Below are 19,572 nucleotides of genomic sequence, written 5' to 3'. Positions count from 1 at the left end.
AGATCCTTTTGATTCAGCCATACCGTGGATTGATCACGTGTAAGTAGAACATTAAAGCCCGAGGTAGATATCACTCAATCGATTTTCAAAACTTAAGTAGAAAGAACAAAAAAAAAAAATTCTGCAACCTTAGGAACAGAATAGGAGAAAAAGAGGTAAGAAAGGTATTCCAGTTCGGAATGTGTAAGAGTAAGGTAATAGGTGAGAAGATCGGTTCACATGAATATCGATCCCTAGGAGTCAATAATATACAGCATCGGTTTTGCACCAAGGAAACAGAAGAAAAAAAAGAATTTGAGGAAGAGAATATCAGAACAACACTCTTTTGATTCAAAAAAGCTACGATGCCATGTTAAAAAACAAGCTTTAAACAATCAAAATAGCTGACGAACTAACGAGGAGAAAAAGAAGAAGATGAAGAACTTGTTAGAAAGACCTGTGATTCTTAGCTAAGAGTGCAGAATCACGAGCACTTTTATTTATAGTTTCTAATGAATCTAATACAACTTAGAAACAAGTAATTGTCCTCTAGAAGAAGAAACAAAATATTACAGCTTTAGTAACTTCCCTAACTCCCTAAATAGAAAGTTAAAGAAAATAGGAAACTACCAGCAAAATAGAAACTATGCTTTCTAAAAAACTCTAAAACTTATGCTTAAGATTCCCACATTAGAAATAGAAAATATAATCAAAACAACAGCAAAATATATTCACGTGAACAGTAAAACCTATTTTACTGTTAGTGAAACGAAACGTGAAACAATAAAACTCCTAATTTATGTATACTTCAACAATACGCAAAGAAAGAAACATTGATCAACTACTCATTTAGGGCAGCAGAACTTCATGGACATTCTGTCTCATTCTTCCACACCCAGAAATAGAAAAATTGAGGCTTCTTAAACAATTCAGTTGATCTGATACTTATAATAATCCAGTGAAAAAACGACAAAGCTGGTTCTTATAAAACTAGTTCGGACTTCAGATGAGGTTTTAATTTTCATCATGAGACCTCCAATTATCTTCAGAGTTTATCACAGTTTGTTCTGCTCAAAGTGAACTCAGAAACTAATATTTCCACAGAATTGGATCAAACACTATCTCTACCATGCCTAAACCTACAGTTCTGTTTCCATCCAAAATGTTTCCATTTACAACTAGGAAAGCATCCTGGAAGCATCTCAGAGTAAATTTAAGGAAGTATCTTAGTCTCACTAAATACACCACCATCCTCTGCAATAATCATCCCCTTTTTTCTAAAATTTTCCTTCCATTACTAGTAAAATGCTTTAATAACATGGATAATAAATGCAAAATTATACTAGATTCAAGGTCAATGAAGTAAATTTCATAACACTGGTAACTAAATTCAAGTGGTTGATGGTTAAGAGAAATACAATAGAAATCAAATTAGTTTGATGATACCTTTTATTTAGGAAATTATTTCAGTCAAGACAACTAGTAAAACAAAAACGTAAAAATTACAGAGTTAAGTTGTACCTGAAAGTAATCAATCATAATTTGTGAGTTCCTACCAAGCTTCCCACCATATATAACTTGTCCCCAGCGTTTCATAAGAAGTAGCTACACCATATACACAAGGACGGTAAACTCTATGGGAACTCATACTAGTAAAATTATGATTTCTTGATATTTTGGGACATTTTTGAACATATATGCTTATGCTCACCTCATCAAATACTTCAGATATATCAATACTTGGTTGATGTATTGTGCAAACCACTGTTCGACCAGTATCAACAGTGTTATAAGCTATTCGCATGACAATGGCCGCTGCCCTTGCATCCAGTCCTGATGTGGGTTCATCCATAAAAATAATGGAGCGATTTGCAACAAGCACTACTGCTATTGTAAGGTGTTTTCTCTTGTTCAGTTGATGACCCATTATTTCCAAGCAAACCAACCAAAGCATGTCGTAGAGTATCAAGCTCTACTAATTCCATTACTTGTTCAGCGAACTCCTATAATCACGATAGTAATATTTTATATCAGAGACAACTACAATATGCTTATCTAATCACAAGCAATATCAAGTACTTACTTATTTATCCTCTTTACTGATTTCTTTCGAAAAGCGGACACTCAAGAAAACAATAATGACTCTTCAACCATAACTTGAGGAGAATGGATATCCAATTGTTCAAAACTACCCTTTTGCATAACCAGATATCATAATTTCCCCTTATATATATCCAACAGTCTTTCTACCAGCAAGCACGTCCATTAAAGTAATTTTGAACAATCCGATAACCATTCTCCTCAAATTCTGATTGAAGAGTCATTATTGTTTTCTTGAATCTCCGCCTTTGAAAGAAATCAGTAAAAGAGGATAAATGAGCAAGTACTTGATATTTGCTTTGTGTTAGATAAGCATCTTGTATTGTCTCGATATAAAATATTACTATCATGTATTATAGGAGTTAAGTTGAACAAGTAATAGAATTAGTAGAGCTTGATACTCCACGGCATGCTTTGATTGGTTTGACTGGATATAGTGGGTTATCAAGCTAGAAACAAACAAAACACCTTACAATTGGGTAAAACTGGTTGCAAACCCTTCCATTATTTTTATGGTTATGCAAAAAGGGTAAAAGTGCTTTGCTCTTTTGCATAACCAGATGTCCTAATTTCCCCTTGTATATACCACCTGTCTTTCTACCAGCAAGCACGTCCGTTAGAGTAGTTTTTCCTGCTCCACTTGAACCAACTAGTGCAGTAAGAACACCAGGTGAGAATACTCCTTTTCTGGAATCCCCTTGGCAGTCATTTCCTATTGTCACACACAAACAAAGAATTGTTAAATGCATTCTCTTAGAAATTGAAGTGAAGCAATCATCCTAGGAAATTTTACCTTTGGTGTGTCAAACATATAAAGGTTAACAAAAGAGACAATATGATCCATAAAATCACTAGGTGCTTTCAGACATACGATTAAGGTAAGGCAAAGCAAGAGTAAGCACAACACGAAGACCAGCGCATACACCAGTAAAATACCAACTCCAATCCAAACCCAGTTTGGGTTATCTGGTAAACGATGTGAGTGGAGAACATAATGTCCAACAGTATTATTTCCATGCAAATATAACTGCCAAAGAAATAGCATATGGTCAACTACTTCAGATGAAAAAATTATAAGAATATAGGGCATTCAAAAATCAAGAGACAAATTCATGATTGAGTCTAAAGAGACGTGAGAATTATGAAGCAGGAAAGGCCACTGTAAACAAAAAGGAACAAACCTCCATCCATCTTGTAGCAGTAAATTCATTAACTGAAATTGCACACTGTGCATATTGCAATGGTGATAACCAAAACATCCATACCCACCATGGCTTGACCATTCCTAGAAACAAAACCACCAAATCATTATATTGAAGCTGATAACTCCCATTACCATTAAAACCGTCAGAAGAAAATAATTAGACCAACCTTTTGGTATTATAAATCCACCCAACAAAAGAACAATTAGTAAAGATGCAGATCCAAATGTATTGGCAATGACCATATCTCGTGTAAGAGCACCTATCATTCGAAATAAGCCCAATGCTAATTGGTGTATTGAAAATAGTAGGAGCATGAAGCAGAAAAACCTAGAAACATTTAAAAGAGCAAATAAATACAATGAAAACTCAAAGAAATAAATAAAAATTGGTAAAGCTAGTTAAAAAGAATACATACCTCCCAGCACTAGGGGCAAACCCAACTGCATAATATACAACACAAGACCATACAAAAGCTTCAATGATGGAATAAGGCACACATAGAAGCCAACTAGGAATGGACCATGCCCAAGCACGATGAAAGAAATTATCTCTTTGCTTATAAAAGATTGGGAATTGACTAATGGTAATGGGTAACTCTGTAAATCCATTAAACATCATACGCCCCAGTCCGAAGAAAAAGCAAGAAAGGTATAGGTTCTCATTCATCACATTTGTAGTATTTTTTCTTGTCTGTAGAAACATTGTGCATGTTATGATTCCAACAAATGCAACCTGAAAGTGTGTTACAGTTAGTACTTGCAAAGAATTTCCAATAAAGATACGTATGTTACATTGAAAGCTGTCACTTCCATTTACTCTGAATACATAGATAAGGCTAAAAACTGCATGAAATGACTACTTCAATCAACCACTAACCATGTTTTAAACCGATAAGAGCCTTATGTATTCAGACAACAAAGCATGCTGTTGTTACCCCCAACACAATTGAAAGTTAGACACTTATGATGAATATTTCATAACAAAATACACAATTTATTATTTCTTCAAGAGACTATATGCTTTATATGGTTTGAGAAATATTAATATGGACCAATCAAATAATGAACATCATGCTCAACAAGAAGGGTAATTTTGAAATTTGAAGCAAGGATAAGGAGTTCTTGGGTTTCATAACTCATATTTCTATATAGCTTAAGTGTCACCTAGTGATGCCTAAGAGTCATACATGGAGCTTCTTTAGGTGAAGGCATCCCGGTGTTACCTTGACAAGTTTGCATTTTTCACAAATGAGGTTTATGTTCCGGACAAATGAGCAAGAATATTTATATCAGTTACAGAGAACAAAGTTGGTGCCTGCATTATCTAATGTTTCTCCTTCAGTAAGAGAGCAAATCATGTAAGGGATAGAAAGCAAGAAATAAAAGAGAAAGACAAGGGTAGGGGGAGGGGAGATGGCAACAGAGTAGAGAGAGACCAATTCAACTGGACCAGTCTTAATTAATCTAGGAAAAAAGATAGTGTGTGCATAAATAAAGTCATTATAAAAATGAGTTTCATTTCAAGTTAATGAGGCATTTACTCAAACAGTATAAAGTTGTAAGCTTCAGAAGCAGAAGATGGAAAGTAAAGTATACTTGGCATGTTCAGAAAATATAGAGAAATCTGTTCCTACGAATTAGTTGCAAAACCTGCTTTGAAGAGTTCCCATTTTGAAACAGCAAACTTTCTCTGGGCAAGAGCTGAAGGAAAATTCTTGGTTTTATCATATGGAACTCCAAGAGTAGAGTCCAAGGAATGTCCAAACTCAGAGTCCATAAATGCATCTGCAATCTTTGAACTGGGAAGAAACACATATGGTTTTAAAGAATCGCCCCAATATTGTGCTTGATCCTTTCTGGAGGTAATCTGAAAACAAAACAAATTCAAATAATGCAAGAATTGAAGTGGGCAAGAAACACAAGCTTCAATGACTTTTTACATAACAATACCTCTTGAAGAAAGTCTGCGATCCTCTTAGTGCAGGCTGGAGAAGAGACATCAAGACAGTGGCTCCCATTTCGTGAACAAAGTTCCCAGTGCATTTTACGAAAGGGAAAGAATATATACCCATTTCCAACCCTATCAATTAATTAACATTGTTATAGTTCACATTTCAAAGCAGTGGAGATTCCTGGCATTGATTCTAAGACAAGATTATTGCCTGAAAAACCTAGATTGTGGAAAAATTGCTCAAAACTAGCTACTAAGTGACAAAACTCAACCACAATTGAAGGTTGTGTATGGATTTTCAACACAGACATTAAATCACTACTGTCCCTCGTAATCCTTGCAAATCATTACAAAACTCCAGAGAAAACATTGTCCCTATTGCTAACTTCTCGGACCTGAAACCGGAAAAAAAAAACTTCACGGACCTGAAAGGCTGAAACCACTAGTGAGCATTTGCTCATACAAACATGTCAGTTAAAAAGTGTTGTTGAAATTATCAAAGTTGATTTTTCTCTAAATTCAAACAAGTTGGACCCTTTTAAAATTGATGGAGTAAACCAAAAAAAAGAAAAAATCAAAATTAAGCTTACAAATATGTGTAAGCTCAGAATCTCTTCCAAAATGGGATTTGATCCTTTGATTGAATCGGAAAAAATATGTGGTAGCGTATTCAACTTTCTAGGATAGATGTTAAAAATTAGGGATAATTTTTTTTTGGGGGGGAGCAAAACGAACTACGGATAGTGTCCACTCTCCACAAAGACTAATCACAACACCAAATCACCTATATTCAAAGAAAATGTCATCCTATGTGTTTTTTATTTTTATTTATTTATTATTTGAGGCTCATTCGAATCAGTTTACGCACACCTCGACTACATCTTCAGGAGAAAATCTATATAATTAATATAAGCAAAGATTCACTGAAGAATCAAACTCAAAAGGTAAACTCGTGCCAAAGCAAAGTCCAGAGGGGCGGGGGATAGTCATCATATGTTAATTAGTAGAAGAATGGCTGATATTTCATTCGTTTTTCTGAACCACAGAACAAATTCAGGGGTAGGGGAAGTACAGCATGGATACTATAACATGTATGTAAAAGATAAGAATAAAAATTGAAAGTATCGATTAAAGAAAAAGGAAGGAAAGAGAACAGCGTTACCCTATCCAAACACAAAAGGTTTTCTCTGGCTCGGTTATTTCTGGAAAACAATTTTTTTTCTCTCTCAGATTTTAGGGTAAACGAGAATAGATTTTGGTGTACTGGTTCAAGAAAGAAAAAAAAAAAAGAGAAGAGATTGACTATTGTAGATCGTAAATCAACCTTGCTTCAGTGGTTGGATTCATGGGCTCAATTGGTTTAATGGGTTTAATGCTAGGTAGGGTTTGATGGGTTTTTGAAACAGGGAAGAAGATGGTTGCAGGGGTCTAGTGATAGCAATCGGTTTAGGGGAAATCATGTGGAGGTGCTTCGATGGCTTCTAGGAAAGTGTCATAGAGGTGATGGTGATGGATTATAGTTGCTGAATAGAAGGAGAGAAAGAGAGAGAGCCTCTGGTTCAGTGATGGTAGTGCAGCGACGGTGAAATAGATGGGTGTAAAGCAAAGTTGCAGGGTAATTTCTGGCTAGGCGATGGCTATGGTGGTGCTGCGATCTTAAGTTGCAGGAGAGCCGTAACTAGGGTAAATACAGAGATCATGGTCATTTGTAACAATTTAATGGTGAGTACAGATTTCTTGGAGAATAGATTTTTTTTTCTCTCAGATTTTAATAAGGGTATTTTTGGAATTAATTTTTTTTTAACAGTGGGTTAACAGTTTCACTAACATAATGGACTAGTGTGTTTATTGATTTGGGGTGTCTGTGTTTTTTAAACATAAAGTGGGGTGTCAATGCTTTAAGTTCTCCATTTTGGGGTGCCAGTGCAATTTGCTCTAAAAAGAAAAATATCCATTTCCCACGGTAGAAACCTACCGTAGTGTATAGTCTATTAAATGGGATTTTTTTGCCATGGTAATTTATTACCGTGGCAACTATTGTAATTGTATATGACCAAGGGACTGGGAAGTTGTATATGGATTTTTTTGCTACGGTACCCTCCTACTATGGCAATAGTCATTATATTTGGCCTTCTTAGCAAATAGTCTTTTTTTTTTTTTGATGATAAAGATAATAATATATATAAACTTAGATATGCTGGTTACAGCCCATATGAGGCATGGTCTCCGTACATCTGAGTCCTATAAGTTCATCTGATAAGCTAAATAACAAGGTTCTTGCTGCATCCTGTTTTAAATTACATACTTCTAATTTGGTTGTGATTGGTAATATCCTTGCCAAAATAGGGAAAAAAGTGGGGGATAGTTGATATGTTTTGCCAACTGTTGTGAGGATGTCCCCTCCTAGGTAATCACACCATATATATTTGGGCTGCATTTCCTGCTCTCGTGCTTCCTGTAATACTTCCCAGATAGCTTGTAGCAAGTGCTGCATCATTTGTCCTGAAGTTTCCTGTCCCTTTCATACATCTCGAATTCTCCCTTCCCATAGTAATCCGACTTGCCAGCTGTCTCGGTTCAGTTCATCAGATATCCCTGCACACAGTAACAGTGGTAAGTTTCCAAAATTGTTATGTAAGTGCATACATTTAATGCAAATGTTCTAATATAAAGTAGCATTATTGGTATAATCAATGTTTTTTATCCCAATACTGAGATCTTTCATCCATCTGTTGACATTGTCAATTATTTGAGAGGGGTTGGTCATCTCTTTGCTGTATACTTTGGCATTTCTTGCTAGCCAAATGAAATAACAACAAATTACAAAATTTGATAAGAACCAAATTTTAGTGCTTTTGTCAAAATGGTACTCAGTTATAAGGGATGTGCAAAAGTTAAGATTAGAGGTGCTTGATGTGTTCCATTCTAAGTCCCAGCGGTCCGGCGGCCCAAATTTTTTTTGTCCATTCGCAGGAGATGAAAATGTGCCAAATTAAGTCTTCCTTATCGTTGCACAATTCACATGTTGTACTCATTCCTGCCCATTTGTTGATGATCATCTTGGTTGGCAATCCTACATTTAAGAGTCGCCAAAATAAAATTTTAAACTTCGGGTGAATGGGTAATTTCCATAGAAAATTCCACCAACGGGGAGAACTTTGTAGGACCTCATTATTACCTATATTAGACAACGCAATTCCTGCTAGTTTTGCAGTAAATTCTCCTGTTGTCGATAATAGAGATAACCATGAGTCCTGTGTTGGGGATGGGTGGAATGGGAAATTTAGCTGCGAGATAAAAGAGATTAGTGGATCCGTAATTCTTTGGTTGTTTGGATCCCTTCTTCGCTGCTGGTAATTGGTGTATACATCTTGCACCGTTGCATTCCTTTTCCCTAGCTGGAGATTGATGTTGCCTATCCTGTGATCCGGCGTTGGCTGTACCCATGGATCAAACCAAAAGTACGTGTTTCTACCGTCACCAATTTTCCTCTGTACCATGGTTTGTAGAGTAGGAAGAATGGTGGCCATACTATTCCATATCCATGATCCTTTCCTTTTTACAACTTTAGGATCAAATATGGAAGAGTTGGGGAAGTATCTTGCTTTGAGAATTCCACCCCACAAAGTCTGCGGTTGATTGATGAGTCTCCATCCTTGTTTGAGCAATAATGCACTGTTGACCTGTTCCATTCTTCTTAAACCTAACCCTCCTTGTTGCTTGGGTTTGCAGCATTGGTCCCAAGAGATAAGCGTCAATTGTTTGATTTTGTTAGGTTTTCCCAACCAAAATCGTTGACTGATTGTATCTAGTTTCCTGCAAATCAATTTAGGGAACTAAAAGCATTGCATTAGATAGATTGGTTGAGATTGAAGGACAGACTTCATGAGTACTTCCCTTCCTGCGTAGGATAAAGTTGAAGCTTTTCAGGTGGCCATTTTGTTTCTCATTCTGTCAATGAGATGGTCGTAATGTTTTTCTTGCTTCTTCCATGAAACATTTTAGTTCCTAGGTAGGTTGCATTCTTTTTCATTTCTTGAATGCCAAGAACCGATAGGATTGCTCCTTTGTTGACCTGGTCCACATTTCTTGAGAAAAAAACCCCACTTTTGTCAAAATTGATTTCCTGTCCTGTGATGTCCGAGAACAAGTCGATGGTAGCTTGAATTGCTAAGACATCTTCCTTTATTGCTCTGCAGAATAGAAAAGTGTCATCCGCAAAAAAGAGGTGTGAGACTTCTGGAGCATACCTGGCTATTTTGATTTCTTTGAAGAGGTTGAGATCCTTATATTCAGTGAGTAACCTTGATAGGATTTCCATGATCATGAGAAAAAGGTATGGGCTTAAGGGACATCCCTGCCTGAGTCCCCGAGAAGCAGTGAACAATTGGAAAGGGCTTCCATTCAGCTTTATTGAGTATGAAGCCGAAGAAATCAAGGTATTGATAAGTTGACACCAATGGTTGTCGAAACCCCACATTCGAAACAGATTAATGATGACTCCCCACTCTACTCTGTCATAAGCTTTGGACATATCTAGTTTAAGAGCAACATATCCAGTTTTGGATCTAGTTGTGCTCATAAACTGAAAAATCTCATGTGCGATCATAATGTTGTCCATGATTTGTCTATTGGGGACAAAAGCGCCTTAACAAATAGTCTTATTGTTATAACTTATAACACTTTGATATAGTCAATCTATTTGCCACGGTAATATACTAGCGTGGCAAATGGTCCCAGTGTTATACCAATTCGATTTGTGATGGTCTAAGTGTTATATATATTTTTTATAACATCTAAGTGTTTTACCCATGGAAATAAATTTCGGCGAATTTTGCCCCCTGGCGAAACGAAACCAGGGGCCGAAACGAAACTTGCAGGATATCGTCGATTATCGGCGATTTATCGCTGATTTCTCGTTGAAACTGGCGAGATACCGATTTCTCGACGGAGGATTTAGAAGTCGGAGTCGATGATGGGTGGTGGACGGTGGTAACGAGCGACATCAGGTTCGGCGAGGTGTTGGATGAGACCGTCAAGGTAAGGGCTGTCGCAGAGGAGATCGGAGGAGGAAGAAGCGGCAGCGACACCGATGGCTTCTGGGATAACGAAGGTGTCATCGCCCGGTTCGCTACCACCACTAGCCCATCTTCTTCGACTTCTCTCAACAGGCTCCTTCAAAGCGTCACCAAGGAGCGGAGCTTCAAAAAATCCTCTGGAGTCTACCGATTTCGCTGTAGCCTTCACGTTTACAAGATCATTGGAAGAACAGAAAACAGAAGAAGTATAGTCATATCTCCAAGGAAGGCTTTGTTGTTCGCATGTCAACCTCTGCCAGAGCGGCCGCAACAACCGACTCTTCTACTTCTGTTGGTGTAGTTGTAGAAGAATGGAAGACTGAAGACTCAAAGCCAGCTTTGCTTTTAAAATATTAAAAAAAAAAAAAAGGAAAACAAACAGACACAGGACAACCACGTGGTACCTGTGTAAAGATATTAAATGAAGAGAGAGGTAAAGCATTAAATGAAGAGAGATGAAGTTTAAATGTAAAGCAAACTTTAGCCTTAGTGCGCAGACCAGAGTATTCATTTTTTAAAGAAAATTTTCACCTGAATGCAAATAGATTCACTAAAACGAAGTCTTTTTATTTGGTATAACCATGGAAAGAAACTTCGTCAAGATATGAATCTATTTGCATTCAGGTGAAGTTTCTTTCCATGGTTATACCAAATAAAAAGACTTCGTTTTAGTGAATCTATTTGCCACATGGTCTAAGTTTTATAACCAAGTTTAAGGTGCCATATGCATAAACTACCGTGGCAAATGGTCTAAGTGATGTATACTTTGATTGTTCTACGCAACGTGTAGGGCTTTGAAATTGTGAAGTTTTTGCCACGGTAATTAAATACCGTGGTAAATAGTGTAATTGTTATACTGAGTTTTTGCCATGGTATCTTTTTTCCGTGGCAAAAGTTCCGTTGTAATTGACACTTTTTCTTGTAGTGGGAGGATTTTTGTTCACGCTTGCGCAGATATCCTCTGCGCAGGCGTGAAATCGTGACACGTGTCGCTTAAATAATCTGATGGTTAGAATAATAGATACTTTAATAATTTGACATGCTAAACTTTCAAACTATTTTAAATTACAGAAACTCACCTCCAAATAAATTAAATTTACAACAAAGGGGCTTCGCTTCTTTCACAAATTTTGGGGAAAAACTAGATCCACCGAAGCGGCAAAGCCCAATCTTGTCCTCTATTACTTTCTTATCTCTAATGAATAGAGCCATCTTCATCTTAGTTGCAGATTCATCATAACCTTATCCTTGGATTTCACAATCTCACTGGTTTCTTACCGTCGTAGTATTCCGAAAACTTAATTCCAGGAGGTTTTGTAAAGTTGGTTGCATTGGTTCCTAACAAGGAAATACAGAAGTTATATACTTAATTTCCTCCTTATCTAAGATCGATATGAACAACTATGGACCTCACTAATTGAAAGAACAACCTCACAATCTTCTATCGAAGTTTACTCTCAAATGTAAAATTATTTATTTTTTGCAGATGCAACCAATTGTTTCCATCTGCTACTCCAATTGCCCTTTAGAATCAGAGCAAGCGAATGCCACCAAGTCTTGATGGTTTTACAAATACTGATGATTGGAAAGAATAGGACAAGAAAGTTACTTAAACACACAAAACAAATTTCGAATTTACCAAAATAAGCATGGACTTACTCAAGAGAACATTAAATTTTAGAAAGAACAGATAAACAACTCAAACAGAGAGTTTCGTTGTTTAAACATTTTAGTGAACAACAGGGACTACCCATCGACAAAAAACTGAAGCAGAAATAGGGTGAGGATTGGGGTTTGCTTGCCAACTTTACCAAACCTCATCGAATTAGGTTTTTGGAGAAATTGCAACAACAATAATTTAGAACCGGTGAGATTGTAAAATGCAGGGATATGTTTCGCTCGATGAATCTGCAACTAAGACGAAGAAGATGGCTCTATTCATTAGGGATAAGAAAGGAATAGAGGACAATATTAGGTTTTGGTGGATCTAGGTTTTCCCTAAAATTTGTGAAAGAAGCCCTTTTGTTGTAAATTTAATTTATTTGGAGGTGAGTTTCTGTAATTTAAAATAGTTTGAAAGCTTAGCCTATCGAATTATTAAAATATTTATTATTTCAACCATCGGATTATTTAAGCAACACGTGTCATGGTACTACGCCTGCGCGGACGATATCTGCGTAGGCGCGAACAAAAATCCGTAGTGGGAGGTAATATTTATAGCGGATGAAGAATGATTTACAATATGGAAATAGATAAAATAATAATAATAATAATAATAATAATAATAATAATAATAATAATAAGGAATAAAGAAGAGTGAAATTAAAAAAAAAATAAAGAAAGACTTAAATTCGTTAGAAAGTCTAATAAAGAATAAAGAGAGAGAGAATAAGTGGAAAAATTAAATAAATAACTTGATTTTAACGTGGAGAAAAGTGGAAGAAGGAAATTTTTTTTTTAGAAAAGTGATTTTGGGTTAATTAAGGAAAAAAGATAACATAAAATAGTGAAAGCAATAGAAAGTGGGGAGAGAGATAAAACTAATTAGAAAAATAAATAAATTCAATAAAATAAAATCTTCTAGAAATCTAACAAAAAGAATAGAAAATACTAATATTTGATTACTCGTGGGCCCCATATATCTTTCAATTACAATAAAGAAAAATAAAATAAAAATCTTAATCTAATCTAATCTCAGCCATAGATCAAAATGGCTAATTTATTTATAAAATATTTTAGAGTTGGCCCATAATTGCATCTCTAGCCTATCATGCTCCAAATCAAGTCCATTTTCGCACTTGAGAATTTGAATAGACCTTATGTTGTGTGAAATTGCATGTTTTATGCTCAAAACTCCAAACATTCGCTTTAGTCCTAAAAATTCATAAAATTTGTAAAAACAACATAAAATCCAAGGTAACTCCATTCTAAATATGTAAAATGCATGCTTTATCCCCTAAGATTTCACACATAAATGTGCTCATCAGATTCCCCTACACTTAGACTAAGTTTGTCCTCAAGCAAGAATAAAAGAAAAATACAAATATAGGTAAGAAACTAATGCAACAAAATAAAATTCTAACTCACTTTCGTATGAATCACGGTTAAACTTAGCATGCGCAACAAGCCTTTAAACCACTAGGTTACCCCCTAAATGACGAGTTTTGTCTCGTGGATGTTTGCAAAGAATATACATTTAAAATTCCAATTCAGCTCAAAATAAAACATTGCAAATTTCAACTCTAACAATTGGTAAGTACTCATATAGGATCAATAGTTATGACAGTTTTCCTCACCATTGATTTAAGATCCCCCACACTTGAACTTTATTACCTCATATTGATTCTTGAAAGTAAACATATATCTCAATCAAAGATTCACCTTGTATCTTTCAAGTACACCTCTCCTTTAAGCAAAACCACTCATAAAGGGGACCAATGACTAAGGTTTTGAAGTATTTTTGACCAAACATTTCTATCAAGGCATTGATGACACTTGCATTTATTTTCCTTTATTTTTTTTTTTTCCTCTTTGAGTAGTGAACTCTACTTTACTCCGCTATGATTGGCTTGAATGACATGGTGGAGTAAACACCAGAAACCCAAGTTGCTTTGTAGCTTTGCTTTGCATATGTCCATATAGACAGTGATGCGAGAGTTCTTTTCAGTGATTTCATTCCTAAAAGTTTCAATCAAGTCACCTCGATTCCTGAGTCGGAGTATCCTGTCCAGTTCCAAGGAATTCAACTTTTTACTCTTTTTTTTTTTCCACTTCTTTTTGAACTTTTGGCATGCCATAGAAGAAAATTGATCTCAACTCCTAGCCAAAGGAACAAGGACCCACAAAACCCATAGATGGTCCAACGCCTTAAATTAATGGCCTCTTATTTTTCTAAGGAAATTCTCATCTCAACATACATACAAGTTACCTTCCTCTCAACAGGGTTTTTATGTGTTCACGATGAGTACCAAAATCACTCTCATTTCACACATCATAACAATTGAAATGGTATGTACACTAACCAAAAGCCAAAGTTAAAATTTAAAAGGAAGGTATCCCCCCCCCCCACACACACACACACTTAAGGAATGCAATGTCCTTAATGCATGCATGAAAAGATAAACAAGGAAGACAAATGAGGGGTACACCTTTCGGTTAAGATGTGCTTATCGTAGGAAGCTTTAATCTTATCTTCAATATCAATGTATGATGGGGAAGACACTCCAAATAAGAAAAACCATGAATAGAAAAGTCATCCCTAAAGACTTCAAGAAAAACCTTCACCATGTAAGAGAAAATTCCCATCATACGTTGAGGTTCTCTAGAAGGTTTAGCATCTTTCATAAGATGAATATGATGTTGTATAATGGAAAGGCTTACACCTTTGATATTAGTCATAAACCAACCCAATGCTTCTCTATTATCATTCACTAGTGTGATCAACTCTTCTGCTTGGTCAGAAGTTAAATCAGAGACAACAATGATAGGAAGAGTATTATCTTGTCCAAAGAAAACATATTGCAAATTAAAAGGCAATTCTTTCAATTCTAGCTTGAGGGGTTCAATTATTGACAACAAAAAAGAAGGTTTCACTATCAAAGGTATGTGAAAACTTAAGATTGCAGAAAAGAAGGTTTCACTATCATCATCCAACATATCCATACATTCTTGAAATTCATAATCAAAATTAATCTCAAAGTTGGTAATCAAATCATTAGGAAAATCCAAAGACTCCTCAAGCATATTGATTTCTTCTTCAATTTGTGGTTTTTTCCCTATCTAGAGCATATTAAACTCCACAGTTCGATTTTCGAAAGACAACCGTAAGATGCCATTTTGACAATTGATTAACACATTACTAGTAGCAAAAAATGATCTTCCTAGAATTATTGAGATTTCATCTTTGATTGAAAAATGTTTAGTATCTAACGCAATGGAATCAACTGAAAAAATAAATTCCCCCACCTAAAAAATAAATTCTCCCACCTTCAGTAAAACATCTTTAACCATCCCTTTAGGAATCTTAATTGACCTATCCACCAACTGAAGAGTAGTTATAGTTGCTTTCAATTCCCCCAATCCTAGTTGTTTATAAACATGGTAAGGCAAAAGATTCACACTTGCACCAAGATCAAGTAAAGCATGCTCAATGTATGTATTGACTATGACATAAGCTATAGTAGGGCTCCTTGGATCTTTATACTTGGCTGCTACAGGTTGAGTAATTATAGAACTGATGTTATCTGCCAAGAACGCTTTTTTGGGAACGCTAGTGATTCTTTTATGAATGCATAAATCTTTCAATACTTTCGCATAGGTAGGGATCTAGGATATGACATCTAAAAGAGGGATATTCACTTTTATTTTTTTGAAGACATCAAAAATTTTCTCCATGGTGGCAGTCTTCTTCTTATCAACTAGACAGTTGGTATAAAAGGCCTTATGAACATAAGGATTCTCATTTGAAATTTACTCTTTTCTCATAGTTTCAAATAGTGGTTCAACAAACTTAGGTACAGCTACAGTAGTTGGTTCATCCTCAACTTCTATGGGTTTCTCCGACAAACCCTCATTAGGAGATACTTGAACATCTCCTTATCACAGTGGTCACTAATCTTGCTCTTTTCATTAATATATGACTCACCTGTTAAATACCCTTTTCCACTTTTCAATGTAGACACATAATTAATTGAAGAAGAAGGAGAGGATTCAACTTGATTGACTTGATTTGGTAAATTTGATGATCTTTGTTGAATCTGAATCCTAGGATTTAACTCAGGTTGGCTAGGCATTTTACCTTTCTCTTGCTCAAACAAAGCACTTGCAAGAGTGAAAATTTATTTTTTCATATCATGCATAGAAGTAATGAAGGTGCTAGAAAGCACTTCAATATTCTTCTCTAAGGTAGAGAGACAAGAAAACTCCGAATTATTGCTTCTGTTGAAACCAGTTGATGATTGATTTAATTTGTGCAATGAAGGCATACGAAGTACAATAGGTGGATTGACTAGCCTAGCTAAATTGGAATTCTTAAAATTAGGGGCTTATGGGAACTGAAAATTTTGATTATGAGAAAATTGTGCACTTTGTTGTTGAGGAGCACCAAATTGATTTTGTGTGGAATAATTGCTTAATCCATTTTGGTTTTGCCTTTGAGACTATGAAAAGTTAAATGATTCTTCCACTCAGGATCATATGTATTACTGTACGGATTTGAAAACATCGCACTGACATTTTCATGTTGGCCTCCAGAATAGCTAGGATATTCCTCAATTACATGTGTAGGAGACTGACACCATGCACATGTAGCAATAGATTTATCAATAAAATGTGATTGATTTGGTGGTGGTGGTGCAACTTTTACTACCAAAGTCTTTAACTTTTTCAAAAGATTATCTATTTGTGCACTTTATTAACTTGGCTATCAACAAAATACCCCCTACTACTCCTTTCAGATTCTTGGGTTGACTCCCATTCTCTAGTTCTATCTGCTAGGTCTAAAAGAAATTCCTAAGCTTTGGAATCATCAGTGAACGACGTAAATCCTGTGGAGCAAATAGATTCCAAAAAGTTGTTTAGTTTGATAATCGATACCTCATAAATTATTTTGCATAAATGTCATAATTCTAAACCATGGTGAGGGCATTCTTTGAGTAGGTTTTGGAATTTCTCCTTTACCTTAGCAAATGACTCATTGAGTTTTTTTACGAAATTGAAGAATGTCATTTCTTATTTTATTCATCTTAGAAAAGAAAGAATTTCTTTAAGAATAGGACAGTGAATTATTCCCATGTAGTATGCTATCCAGAGGTAGGCTATAAAGCCATTTTTTGGCTTGGTCCTTTAATGCAAATGTAATAAACCGTAGTCTTACGGCATCATCAGTGAGTTGTTGTACCTTTATAAGAACATAACCTCCTCAAACTCTCTAAGGAACAAATATGCATCTTGATCAAGTAACCCATGAAATTGAGGTAACATAGACGGATAATTAGGTTTAAGTTCAACATTATTACTCCTCACATCAAGTAAACATATGCAGGAGGGTTGTGCAGATCGAATTGGATAAAATATATCTCTAAGACTCTTAGGTGAAGGTATGTCTCCCATGGTCAAGGTAGATCGATACTCGAATAAGTTGATTGGTGGAATCACTAGTCCAAACAAGCATGCACTAACCTCTTAAATTAAAGGCTGTTATGAAAAAATGGTTTTATTATTTATTTTATTTTTTTAAATAAAGTAACTGAAGAATAAAAGAAAAGAAAATAATAAAAACAAAAACAAAAGGAGAAGTAGTGAATTTCCCCACCACAAAGATGAAACGATGATTCCAAAGCCGTAAGGTTGCTGTATAGCTGAAAGTTGTATAGGTTTGACAACAAGGGAATCCGTATAGTCTTAGAAACCACCTACAATTGAATCCTAGGGATTCTGCAATAGAGTGGGGACTATGTTTTTGTTTCTACTTTAGTTAATAAAAATATCTTTGAATTTTTTTTTTAAAGCACTTCAATTTACCTAAGAATGAGAAAAATAAGATGGACGAATACCTCCCTGACAACGGCGCCAAAAACTTGTTTGCAAAATAAAAATAACCGCAAGTGCACAGTATCGTGTAGCTAACGGGTTGAACTCAGGAAGATATATCACTTAGAATTTAACATCTTAATGGTAATGCTAGAGTGTAATGATTCAAATTTGTTAACTAATTAATTAAACTAAATAAGCAGTCCTAATCCATACATCTAATACAATTGAATTGAGACGAGAAATAAAGTAAACAAAATCTAACCATTCATCATCTAATAAAAAAAATGCATAAATAAAATGCAAGAAAAAAATGCATAAAGTAAATAACAAAGCAATAAAAGAAAAATGAAAACCTTAACCAAAAAGAGGCACGACTGTAGGCATCTTTGATCAAGTACCAAGGGGAAAGGAAAACAATAAACAAATACTGAAAATAAATTCTAAGTAATCAAAGAAAACTAGAGAAAGCCTAATAAACTAAAGAGAAAAGAAAGTGCAAGACTAAACTAAACTAAAGAGAAAATAAAGTATCCTAGATCTAAGAGGGAATGTAATATTTATAGGAGATGGAGAATGGTTTACAAATAAGGATAAATAAAATAAATAATAATAAGGAATAACGAAGAGTGAAATAAAAAAAATAAAGAAGGAAATAAATTTGTCAGAAAGTCTAAGGAAGAGAGAGAGAGAGCATAAGTGGGGAAATTAAATAAGTAAATAAAACCTTGATTTTAACCTGGAGAATATATATATATATATATATATATATATATATATATATATATATATATAGAAAAGTGATTTTGGATTAATTAAGGAAAAAATAAAATAAAATAGTGAAAGGAATAGGAAGTGGGGAGAGAGAGAAAACTAATTAGAGAAATAAATAAAATTTAATAAAATAAAATCTTTTAAAAAATTTTAACAAAAAAAAAAGAAAATAAAAAATTCTAATATTTGACAACTTATGGGCCCATACATCTTTCAATGACAATAAAGAAAAATAAAAAATAAAAATCTAGTTTAATCTCAGCTGTAGATAAAAATCGACTTATTTATTTATAAGATATTTTAAAGTTGGCCCATAATTGCATCTTTAACCCATCATGCTCCAAATTCGGCCCACTTTTGCACTTGAGAATTTGAACAGACCTCTTGACGTGTGAAATTGCATACCCAAAACTACAAATATTCGCTCAAGTTCTAAAAATTCATAAAATTTGCAAAGCAACATAAAACTCAAGGTAGCTCCACTCTAAGTGTGTAAAATACATATTTTATGCCCTCAAATTTCACACATAAATGTGCTCATCACTGTCACTTAATGCATCGTTTAAGCGTCCGAGCGGGCGCTTTGGTCTCCCAACCACTACTTTATTGGCTTTTATTTATTTTAATCTTTTTATAAAAGTATATCAAATCAATGGTAGGGAATAATAATTGCATTTGATTCTAATCAAAAGGATTTTATTGGTTTATTAACACATGTAGATTACAAGAGTGACACGTGGAATTAAAAAAAAAAACATGAAACTAAAAACCTAAATCACAAGAATGAAACTTAACCCTCACTCTCACTCTCTCATAAAACCCTTTTCAGTGGATCCACATCCTCTGTAATTCCTTTCCCTGCAATTCCCTACAATTCTCTCATAGGATTGTGCCATGTGGCATTTAAGTAATCCAACGGTTACCCAACAAACTAGAGTTTAAATAAAATTCAAATT

At 34.9% G+C, this 19,572-nt stretch overlaps 2 protein-coding genes across 2 annotated transcripts in view; both read right to left on the bottom strand.

The window, feature by feature from the left end:
* Positions 1–1,906, bottom strand: part of LOC149007697 (ABC transporter G family member 31-like) — a 63,132-nt gene extending 61,226 nt beyond the window's left edge. The window contains exons 1-2 of the mRNA XM_089167139.1: positions 1,691–1,906; positions 1,501–1,584 (exon numbers count right to left, since the gene is read on the bottom strand). Of these exons, the coding sequence (XP_089023265.1) occupies positions 1,501–1,584; positions 1,691–1,906 (300 nt within the window). The remainder of the gene's footprint in view (positions 1–1,500; positions 1,585–1,690) is intronic.
* Positions 1,907–2,655: 749 nt separating this feature from the next.
* On the bottom strand, positions 2,656–5,780 carry LOC149007696 (ABC transporter G family member 51-like). The gene is made up of 7 exons (XM_089166195.1): positions 5,234–5,780; positions 4,934–5,150; positions 3,700–4,016; positions 3,451–3,611; positions 3,261–3,364; positions 2,951–3,106; positions 2,656–2,791 (listed from the first exon to the last, which is right to left on the bottom strand). Exons 2-7 carry the CDS (start codon positions 5,096–5,098, stop codon positions 2,729–2,731), a joined length of 966 nt encoding a protein of 321 aa, XP_089022321.1. The 5' UTR covers positions 5,099–5,150; positions 5,234–5,780; the 3' UTR covers positions 2,656–2,728.
* Between the last annotated feature and the right edge of the window lie 13,792 nt (positions 5,781–19,572).

The sequence above is a fragment of the Hakea prostrata genome, chromosome 8, assembly GCF_041222555.1.
Source record: "Hakea prostrata isolate BN-2017 chromosome 8, UWA_Hpros_2, whole genome shotgun sequence".
NCBI lineage: Eukaryota > Viridiplantae > Streptophyta > Magnoliopsida > Proteales > Proteaceae > Hakea > Hakea prostrata.
This window is presented reverse-complemented; position numbering and strand designations above follow the sequence as displayed.